Source organism: Eleginops maclovinus, chromosome 23 (assembly GCF_036324505.1).
Source record: "Eleginops maclovinus isolate JMC-PN-2008 ecotype Puerto Natales chromosome 23, JC_Emac_rtc_rv5, whole genome shotgun sequence".
Lineage (NCBI taxonomy): Eukaryota > Metazoa > Chordata > Actinopteri > Perciformes > Eleginopidae > Eleginops > Eleginops maclovinus.
Genome location: NC_086371.1, coordinates 20,794,568 through 20,806,038, shown reverse-complemented (window position 1 = coordinate 20,806,038; position 11,471 = coordinate 20,794,568). Strand labels below are relative to the sequence as shown.

At 40.7% G+C, this 11,471-nt stretch overlaps 2 protein-coding genes across 2 annotated transcripts; one reads left to right on the top strand and one right to left on the bottom strand.

Moving 5' to 3' along the window:
• Window positions 1–1,439: 1,439 nt before the first annotated feature.
• Window positions 1,440–2,942, bottom strand: LOC134860153 (transmembrane protein 271-like). The gene has a single exon (XM_063876999.1). It carries the CDS (start codon window positions 2,474–2,476, stop codon window positions 1,691–1,693), a length of 786 nt encoding a protein of 261 aa, XP_063733069.1. The 5' UTR covers window positions 2,477–2,942; the 3' UTR covers window positions 1,440–1,690.
• A 2,256-nt stretch (window positions 2,943–5,198) lies between these two features.
• Window positions 5,199–10,537, top strand: LOC134859448 (uncharacterized). The gene is made up of 9 exons (XM_063875945.1): window positions 5,199–5,760; window positions 6,419–6,631; window positions 6,914–7,049; window positions 7,323–7,792; window positions 7,980–8,290; window positions 8,461–8,636; window positions 9,001–9,173; window positions 9,383–9,597; window positions 9,780–10,537. The coding sequence occupies exons 1-9, from the start codon at window positions 5,474–5,476 to the stop codon at window positions 10,037–10,039; spliced, it is 2,241 nt and encodes a 746-aa protein (XP_063732015.1). The 5' UTR covers window positions 5,199–5,473; the 3' UTR covers window positions 10,040–10,537.
• Window positions 10,538–11,471: the final 934 nt, after the last annotated feature.

Below are 11,471 nucleotides of genomic sequence, written 5' to 3'. Positions count from 1 at the left end.
GAAGCAGAGAGTAGCAGTTTTTTTTAAATTTTTATCCTGTATTCAGCTCTGGCACTTAAAGCCCAACTTAAGTAGAATGAGAGAGTGGTTTTGAAAAGGATAAGAGGAAGATTATTACACGGAAGCAGAGAACTTATTAAAGTTTTTCCCTCAGAAATCTGGCTGTGGAAACCCTTTTGAGGGCTTTAATTTGAGTGAAAAGGGACCATAATGATGAAACAGCTTCCTTCTGTCACTCTTAGCTTTAAAGTGAAATTAATAACACTGAGGCTGAGTGTTTTGATGGTCCCGGGAGGATGCATGCTGAGGGCGGATGTGGTTATTTGTGTGCGCTGGAGTTCATCAATTATTTCAAGTCACATCAAACAATATGGGGAGCTGTGCAGCACATCTTCAATTTTTTACATTGAAAAAGGTGCAGGACGACCTTCAGTCTGTATCATATGTGACCAGCCTGCTACATTTTGGATGCATTAAAAGACCCCCAAAATGAAGGGTTTTGTATCATTACCCCTCATGCTACTTAAATGCAAATGAGGTGCTTTCAGCTTCCAACTCCTAATCTTTCCCACATTATCGTTATCATTAATACCATTAATCTTACCAGCTACGTGACTTTTTGAAAAAGAAAACTTTAAAGGGGCGCCCCACAATTTTATAATGATTTCTGTAACTATTTGTTCTCTATGAGACAATTATTTTGATAATATCATTGTTAAAGTTAATCAAAAATGACAGAAAATGCTGTTAACATCTTCTCAAATATTGAAATGTCCTTTCTTTGGTTTAGGACAAATAGAACAGGACATGGATTTCTCACTATTTTCAGACATGTTGTAAATCAAATGACTTAACAGTTTATGCTGAAAAGAATCTACAGAATAATCAATAATGAAAATAATCATAAGTCATAGCCCTATAGCAGCAAGACTTGAATAAGTTACCATGATGATGTCATAGTGATCACTGGGGTTGCTTCAGTTTTGGCTTGGAGACACATTTACTGTCTAACACAAGGAGGCTCTAAAATGTGTCCCTGTTGCATTGGAAAGGAAGAGCAAAGTGTTTATGGTGCTAACCAACATTTGGGACTTTTAGCATCAGCTACTTTGATTTCGGTTGTTTTACTTGTTTTTACTTCACCAGCTTTTTAAACAAATAATTAAATGTGTGGGCGTCCTTTGGTTTTTCCTCAATAATATGGCATAGTGGTGATGTGTTCACAGTATCTTCTCAGATCATGGCTCTAGATTATTTTCTAAAATCAATTGATCAACGAAAAACTGAATGGATTATCTACAGTATATTGGCAGCAGCTTCATGACGTCAGTTGAGGTTAAATACACTTTTTATTCACAAGTAAAAATGTTAACAGCAAACATTCAGAACACAAACTCTGCTTTTGTCATACTAGCAAGCTGTTGCGTTTATGGGCCTGCACTGTCTGGGCCTGTATCACTTATGATTAGTTCATATTCTCACTGCTGATGTACAATACCAGGCAGATGTAAGAAAATATCAGAATGAGAAGGAATCAGGTGAATTACATCCACTGCTGTAGTCCTCCTTTGTAACTTACTGCTTTTTGTTGTTGTGTGAGTTGGAAGAAGAACATGAAGGATGGGATTGTTTAAGCACAAAGTCACTGATTGTCACAGCAGAGGAAAAAGAGAAAGCTGTTCCAGGGCGGCTATGTGTTGCATGCCTCAGCGGGGAAAATGTCCTCGTATGCGGGTGGCAGTTCGCTGGGGAGCGGGTATGAGAAAGGGAAGCAATGGTTGAGCTCCGGGTCTGTTGGTGAGTATCCCGGCAGCTCTATTGACGGATGCCCCCCGCACTGCACTTCTGCACCTGTCTCGTCAAACACGTTAAAAACACCCAGATTGATGTAAGACACCGGCTGGAAATCCGCCAAGGAGCAGTCGCGCTCCTCGCTGAAGATGATCGCCTCCGCTCGCTGCCTCTGTCGGCTCCTAGAAAACTGCGCTGTGTTGTACCTTTTGATAGCCACCAGGTTGATGAGCCCGAGGAGGCACTCCAAGGTGCTGAGAACAGTTGAGATGACCAAACTCCGCTGGTAATCCCTCAGCTGCTCGCAGGCATGGTTCACTTCCAAAGAGTGGAAGCAGTAGTGGGTGTATTTCCTCTCCACCAGAGAAGCAGTGTCCCCGTCCACCACAGCGCCCGAGAAGGCAGTGAGCACCCCCAACAAGAAGACCACAATCCCGAGGAGGAAGAAATTCCTGCAGCCGGGCTTCTCCATGCAAAAGAGCAGCGCGGAGCCCAGCAGCACCTGCCCGATTCCCACAAGTAGCCCGGAGTAGAAAGCTCCGGCCGCGGCGCCGAGGTGGAAATGCGCCCTCACCGTAGATCCCAAAGAGACGCATCTTAATCCAACCACAACTTCGCTCAGGGCGCACACGAAGAGGAGGGTGCTGGTGAACACGGTGCACAGTCCTTTCCCACTCAACTTCATTATATTCCACCTCTGCCGCTCCAGAGCCCTCTTCCCCCTTCTTCATCCTCCCTCGTCTCCTCTGGAAGCACTCTCACATCGGGACATCATCTGCCGGTGACTCCTCCGGTTCAGCGCGGGCGATCCTCGCCACTGTGGCGTCTCTCTCGCATCCCCGCCGCTTTACAGGAATATATTAATAACTAATGCCCTCTTTTTTTGCACTTATCGATAATCCATGCACACGAAATGATCACTTTACCCCTCACCGCCTATCAGACTCCTGTTGAGGAAAAGTTATCCCTTTATTCCTGCTCTTGAGGAGCTAGTCTGCAGTCCGCAAAGTCGTCGAGTTGAATGCTGTGTGGCGTTTTTGTGGCGGAGGAGGAGGCGGCTGCTTGATTCGGAGATGCTCAAGGGTCCTGTGGACCAATGACCGATGACCCACTGGCCTTTTAAATCCCTGCAACACTCCTTCGGGGACTTTAAATGTGTCTTAGCTGCCCCGTGGTGACTTTGTAGCGACGTTGTGGTAAATGATAAGGTGGGTTAACTATTTTTGGTTGGTGCCTGGGAAAGCAAACACGAGCAGGAGCAGAAATCATTGGCTTTCAGGAACATCAGTTTCTCCACACCCCCTTTACAGCCCCAAACCTGGTCATAAAATCAATTTGGGAGCAGTATGAATGTAATTAGTGCTCAACTGTATTCCTGAAAATAAGCCGAGATATGAGCGTTTTTTTATTTCTAAAATGATATAACTCTACTCAACTGGGTGATATAAAAGCTAAACATGTTTTTGCGTTATCCTTGCATAGTGTTCTCTTGAGGGTTGCTGTTTTTCAGGTGGATCTTTCTGCAAATCCTCACCAGGAGCATTAATAATGGATCTGCTCGGTGCGCTGTCCGTGGTGCTGAAACATCCAGATGGCAGCTGAGTCTCAACCAAACTCCACATAGAAAATACGTAGGAAAAACTATAATTCTCATGTTTTATTTAGCACATATAATGACACTTTTGTGGAGGTGTGGATGGTATGTTTGTTAAAAGGCTAAAGGACCTTGGTGTGAAGGAGATTGTGAGGGCAAAAAAACATCACAGAGAAACATAAGAAGCAGCAGATTTAGATTAAAGTTCAGAAATTACCTTTAGCACCAAAACCAATAAGGACAGTGTGAGTCATCCAAAGTTGATACTGTAATGACTAACAGAAGCTGACTCACAGTCTAAAAGTAAATATGTGAATAGATAGAGGTGCATGACGTCAGATGAAGTTTGTTAAGAAACAGCGGTGCTTTGAACTAAATGCTCACCATGATGACGCTAAGATGTTAATGTTTAACAGGAATAAAGTGAACCAAACTCACATTTATTATTACAAATCCTAAAGAACATTTAAGGGTATTTATGAGTGATAACTATTCTTAGAGGCTAAAGCCAAAAGCAGATTATAACACATTATAAGCATATTTATAATACATTATAGACATGGGAATTATAGAAAGTTCCACCAACATTTCATGGCAATCCATCCTGTAGCTTAGTTGTTGAGGGATTTCCGTCCGGAACAAAGTGGAGTGCCAGTTGAAAAACGTTTCCAAACTTAAGAAGCAACCATGTGAGAAAAGGTTCAAGGGTATGTAAAAATGATCCCATGGTTTGACCTGCTGCCAGATTGCTGCAGGTTGTTGGATTTGATTTGTTTCCAATTCATTTACCCTGAAAATGAAAACTTTCACAGGACAGGTTTGACTTTTTGAATTAATGAACCAAACATTTGATGGGTGCAGGTGAGAGAATTACACCAGGGAAAACCCTCGCCGAGCCATTCATCACAATGAACCACCTCATTGACTGTACCAGTACAGCTGCCAGTGTGTGTGTGTGTGTGTGTGTGTGTGTGTGTGTGTGTGTGTGTGTGTGTGTGTGTGTGTGTGTGTGTGTGTGTGTGTGTGTGTGTGTGTGTGTGTGTGTGTGTGTGAGTGAGAGAGAGAGAGAGCAGGACTCTAATTAGGTCATTGCTACTTTCCCTATGTTTGCAGATAAGAGAAGGTGCAGTGAATGATGTTTTGATGATCAGCTGATTGCTTGATTGATTGGCAGTCTTGCTTGCTGGCAGTGGGTGTGTGTCGCTCCAACAGCAGCGCTGAGGATGCCAACACCATCACCAGCAACGATGAGACGGACTGAAAGTTTTCACCCCAAGTCTTTTGACTCAGAAACACTAGGTTTCAGCAAGAAAAATAACGCTTTTGCTACCCTATTGTTTAGTGTCCACACTTTGTCAATCAACAGATTCAAACTAATTTCCACATTTGTTGCTCAATAATGTGGGCGTTGCAAAGCCTTTTGAGACTGTAACTGTGATTAAGTGCTATACAAATGGACTTGGCCCTATGAGGCGCCCCTAGGGACATTATTCAGAAATACCGTTCACACACACATGTGAAACACTCTCACACACACAACTGAAACCAAAAGCTCTCATAAACACATATGAAATGGTCTTACACACACATGTGAAACACTCTCACACACACATATGAAACGCTCTCACACACACATATGAAACGCTCTCACACACATATGAAACGCTCTCACACACATGTATGAAACGCTCTCACACACACATATGAAACGCTCTCACACACACATATGAAACGCTCTCACACACACATATGAAACGCTCTCACACACCCGTGAAAATATTTTTTTAAATGTATATATTAATTTCAGTATGTTGTGTGAGAGGAATTTCAGTATGTTGTGTGAGAGGAATTTCAGTATGTTGTGTGAGAGGAATTTCAGTATGTTGTGTGAGAGGAATTTCACTTGAAACGGAAGGCATTTCACTTGAAACGGAAGGCATTTCACTTGAAACGGAAGGCATTTCACTTGAAACGGAAGGCATTTCACTTGAAACGGAAGGCGTTCCAATTAAACAGGAAACGGTTGAGAACAAACAGCGCATTGCAAAATACAGGCGAAATACTATTGTTTGTTGGTTCGCTACACCGATGTCTTCTCAACACCCCGCACGTAGCCTAACTGAGGCAGCAGCGTTGCTCAACACTATATTGGCCTCAGCGGAGACCATTAGAACGCTGTCAAGTGCAACCACAATGGTGCAGCAACCGACCGTTCCAACTCGAGGTGAGGACACCGTGGACGGTCACCTAGCATCGCTCTTCCCATCCCGCAGCGGGCAGCGGCCAGCTACAGCTCCTCTTAGGAGAGATTGTGCACCACGTTATCAAGCACAACATTGCTTTGGCACATGGACATCTGGCACGAGGAAAACAAGGTAATTATAAATATCCGGAGTTTGAAATTATCTTTATATATAGCATGAACATCGTTTCCACTGCTAACAGACTGTCAATCCGTTTTCACTTCAAAAACGAAAAAAACAACATTTTGAGTGTTTTGGTCTGATGTCATTTTAATTTGTCAACTTTTGCTTGCGTATTGGAGACAAAACTTGACTGAAGTTAATAAAAATGATATGTGAGATAACTTTACTGCCAGGAGAACCAGGCTATTAGCTCCAGAGTAAGCGGAAGTTAGCTAGCTAGTGTGCTAAATAAAGTTATATTATTTTAGTTCAGTGGCATTAATTAATAATGTGGAAACTGTTATTTCCTTCCCAAATGAAGAGCATTGTCGGTTTTATCATTATTATTAATAACAATAATAATAATAACATTAACATTGTTATAACCTTCACAGTGGGAGATATGGACCTGTGCTGGTGACTCAGATGCACTTAATTTTTGGTTTAAAACGGGGAAAAAAAACATTTGCTCGTTTTATCGTTTTTAATTAAGGGGAAAACTGATTATACTTTAGTACCCTGACTTACTGTTTTCTCATTATTGTTTTATTATAGCAGTATGACTTAACTGTCTGCCTTCATGTAGTCGAATAGTAGACTTATAATGCATAATACATTCTTATTTCAGAGCTAGGGCACAGCAGCATGGCCATTTCAATAAGGACGTGATACTACTCCCCAATCCATCATTGGATGTAGTGTGCAAACAACGTCCAAAGGTACGGTTACACAAACATGGACATATCCTCAGTGCCTTTGAGTTCCAGAAGGCCTGGGACCACCGGACTGTTATTGATCGTATCAGACAAGGCTTTGGTGAGCATATTCCGGAGGACGTCAGGTAAACCTTTTTCTTTTTCCTTCTTGCGTTGTTAATAATACAATAATCTTTATTTAAAGAGCACTTTTAAAACGTAGTTTCAAATTGCAATCATCATTTATAAAAACACATAAAGTTGAATTTGGCTCAAAATGTACAGGATTCAGTCACACACCTTATAGGAGCAAGAACCTGACAGACAGACAGACACACACTAACACAAGCATACTGTTACATCATATTGTTAAGCCCTTAGCCGTAAAGTATTTCTTGTTGTTGTAATATCCTACATCTTCTTTGTAGCCTCCAGCTTGTAATGTCTTGTGGCAATAAGTTGGTGTCCCCTAAGATCCAGGAGGGTCAGGAGCTGAATGGGATGCTAATCCACAAGGTTTTTAAAACCAAAGCCCTGTATGTAAGACCATCAAGGACCCTTTTAGTAAGTTTGCTTTTTTGTTTGTTTTACCACTTAATTAAATTCAGTATAATTACCTTTTGAAAAGAAAATGTTAACTGTTACCTGCTTATAGCAATTTAAAGTTTATATTAAATTAAAATAGAGCAATTTAATTGAGAAGAGTGTGAACAAAGGCTCCCTATTTTAATCGGTTATGTAATAACTTGTTTTTTATTTAAGGTTATTTAATTTCAAAGTCTTGCTTTTTTTGCTTTTGATATATCATTTTGGGTTTTCTTTCTTTCTGTTTCAAAGACTGACTCAGAGGAGGAAAGTGAACTTTCTGCCACTGACAGATCAACTGCTAAGGACAGTGATGAGGATTGTTGTGAAATCCTGCAAATCCCTGCAGGCATGAGCAGCTGTGTCACCACCAGGGCAGCCTCAAGAGCAATGAGAAATAATGATCCCTGTACTGGCAATATTGATGGTGAAGGCAATCCTGGCACTGGCACTGGTATTGACGATGATTATAATGATGATGCCACCAACCACCCAGCTACCAGTGCTGTTAAAAGGAGTAGATTAGTAGTGGAAGGAGTGGATGGCGGCCCTGGCACAAGCAGTCAAGATGGAGGCTGCCTTCCAAGGAGTGATGGCAACCATGGGACTAGCGGCCATGATGACTACTCATCATATTTAGCACTTGTGTCAACTCTTCCTGACGACTCCTCAGATGACGAGGAATTAAACAAGGCCATTATTGCCAGTATGGAGTGTCCAATGTGAGTAGCTCACACAGACTGCGAGCGTGACAGATCAGGATAACTAATAAGGATGTCATCTGACAATTGAACTTTAAATTATTGTGACGTACACATTGAGGATTATTTGGATGCTTGCAATGACGAAAAAAGGGTTATTCTAAAATGTGTAACTTTACTGTGTTTTTGATCATTTTTGTCTTTATAGTGCAGAAAAGGTCCCGAGTCAGGAGATACTGCTGGAACTGTCAAGCAAAATTATTACAAAACGACAGTGCAGGTTCAATATAAATCGCTCTGCTGTCTGGGAAGGAGCCATGCGGGGTTTCCAAAGGGTATCCTACGACCCAAACTTGATGATTTCTGTAAAGTTCTCAGATGACATGGGGAGAAATGAGGAAGGGATTGATTTAGGAGGGCCAAGGAGGGAATTCTTGAGGCTGCTGATGGAGACCATTGCCAGATCCGCCATGTTTGAGGGAAAAGAAAACAGCAAGAACTTCGCTCTTGACAGTACTGGTAATGTCTTGTTGTTTTTTTATTTTATAGCTATTTTAGTGTATGGTGATTTTTACATGCAAACTGATCTACAATGTATTTAATAACACATAAAATCCATGATAATATGTAGCAATGAGTCTTTACTCATTTTTCAATATTACATTTCCTTTTATGTGATTGTTTTGCAGCTCTAAGAGAGGACCGGTACTACAACGCTGGCAGAGCCATTGCAGTGAGTTTGGTGCATGGTGGTCCACCACCAAACTTCCTGTCACCAACAGTGTTTTCGCTTCTTGTTGATGGTTCAGCAAATCCAGCTGTAGAAGACATAGCTGACCCAGAACTCCTTGAGAAAGTCAAAAAGGTCAGTTGGTAGTTTTACATGTTATATTCCATTAGAATGAGGTAATATTACAATGTTCTCTTGCTGTTTTACATTTTGAGAGGCAGTATCGGTCCTGCCCAGTCCATTGCTGAATGCCCACTTTCCATGTGTTGTAGTTTGAATTTCACCACAATCCAACAGACAAGCCAATTATAATTTCTATGTTTTCTGTGACATTGTAGCTATGTGGGAAAAAAAACCCTGAACCTCAATGAACTGTTAAGGGACCTTTTGTTATCATGTAATTATGCAGTCCTCTAGTGTCTGTTTTTTTAACCGTTAAGTTATAAGCATAACAAGTAGCCCCCATAACAAGCCAACCTGCTGCTCCTTGTGATGCTAGGTATCTGAAAGTACCACGGTTGAGGAGCTTGAGGAGTCAAAGGCACCTCTACTTGAGTACCTGGCTAATGCAGGATGTCTAAGGCCTGTGCAGTCAATCAGGGACAGGGAGCTGCTGGTACAGGACATAGTGATGTTTCAGGTTGTCCACAGGGTCCAAGGTCCATTTCAAAGGTATTCAGTGTTGGTTATTTCGTCAGGTTAATCAGAATAGGAATCAGAATTTGAATTATTGACCAACATGTTGTAGGATTAACTTCACTAAAACTTAAAACTATTATTTGTATATACAAGTAAGTCACAAATTGACAATTCATAAGTGAATTAGGAACCCTATTTAAATTATGCAAAATTAGTAAAATGTTTCCATGTACTTTGTACAGATTCTGTGAAGGTCTGAAGACTCTTGGGGTTCTTGAAAAAATCAGGAGACATCCTGACAGCTTTAAGCCCCTGTTTTGCTATGAGGCAAGTCTTCTCACTGCTGACCAGATGGACAATCTCTTCAGCATTCCACTCTCTCCAGAAGGGAGCAACAAGAGAACTGCAGAAGAAATGGTTGTAATCTTCTGGAGAGACTATCTCCAGGATGCAGAAGGTAATTGATAGTTTATACTACTCGTAAAATGATGCATCTATTTATATTTTTACTTTAAAAATAGTTTTTCATACAAAGAATACATGCCATCATCAGCTAATGATAATAACTCAAGAGATGTTCAATAAACATGTTAATTGGACCAACTACCACTTAAATTGTTTTTCTGTTTTTTTGTATAGAAGAAGAAGGGCCATCCAAACTACAAAAAATATTGGCCTTCGCAACAGGAGCCTCTGTGGTGCCACCCATCGGCTTTTCCCCAACACCTTCTGTGGAGTTCATTCACAAGGGAGAGGACGACTATGCCTCGACACCATTGTTCCCTATGGCCAACACATGTGTCAACTGCATCAGGTTGCCGCTACATGTGTCATATGAACTCTTTAAAGACAAGTTTGACTTTGCTTTAGGGAACACTCATGGGTTTGGCAGGTCATGAATATACAGTGGTGGAAATAAGTTTTGAACGTGTCAACATTTATTTCTTTAAATGTTTTAATATTTTTCTGATGCAGCTATTCATTTGAAATGTATACCACATATTGGAATTGACTCAATAAAAGTCAATAAGTAAAGCTACACAGGTAAAGACATTTACATGTGTGTTTAATACTTTTTCCTGTGTTATTTCACTTTGTTAAACACTTTTTATGGAATGGAATGTTACGTTTCCTTTACCTGTGTAGTTTTATTAAGTCAATACCAATATCTGGTTCATATTTATTTCACATTCATTCATTTATTTCATTTCATATTTAGTTCATAATATTGCTGTTGCAATAAAGTTTGCAATCTTTAAAGTCTCAGTCTCTGCTTGTCTCGCAGTATGTCTTTTTGAAAAAAACACTTTGAACAAATGCTTCTTATAGTTTTGAAAACATGTTTACTAGGTTCATTTAGTGTTGGGAAACAGCTTATTTACAAAGTAACTCCTATGTGGACTGAATATACTGCAAGAGTGACAAAAATAAATGTATTCCATGGTTTCCATCATTTTCAAGTGGATTCACTTGTTGAATATTGTTCATTGTGGTCTCATTAATGGCAAGATCAATGTCTGGAATGATAACATTATTATTGGTTTGAAGTTCAGGTAATGGTCCTTCTTCATCAATACCATAATGGGTGTCAACATCAATAATGTCATTTATAACCGGATGGATTCCTACGCTGTTTATGACACCTGTATGCCACAGCTGTAGTGGTGTCTGCCCCCCTTGTGTGGAGAGGCCATGGTTGTTCCACTGGTTGATGAATTCTGTTACTGCCCTTTCAATTCTTGGTAAATAGACATAATGCAGACAAAAAAGATGAAGTTCATTCAATGAATCCAGTATACCCTGTTCCTCCATAAAGTTAAAAATATTTGCAAAGTGTTTTGATACAACTCTATTGAGTTCTGCCCATAGTCTCTCAATCCTTTGGTTGTGTACTGAAACACCTGTAATAACGCTACGACTGTTCAACCCCCTTCTTTCCAACATAAAACGGGCAACATGTATATTTTCCATACCGTGATCACATCTGACCCTTAAAGGCAAACCAAAGTTTTCTACTGCTTCTATAAATAATGACAAGACACTTGAAGCTCTGTTGTTAGATAAGCACCGTAAGTATATAATAGTCCGGCTAAAGCCATCGACACAGCCATGAAAGACCATCCGCCACGTAACCAGCTTGTGGTTGCCGTCAAAATGCCTGTTGGGAGATATACACTACCTTAAAGAAAGTATGTACTTAAAATGTGCACATCTGAACAGTTTACAAGTCAACTTACCATAATTGGTTGGGGACCTGAACACTGTAGACCCTTCGTCGTATAGCATGACGACGTCTAAATGACCGCCCAATGGGATCAACTTGATGCAGGC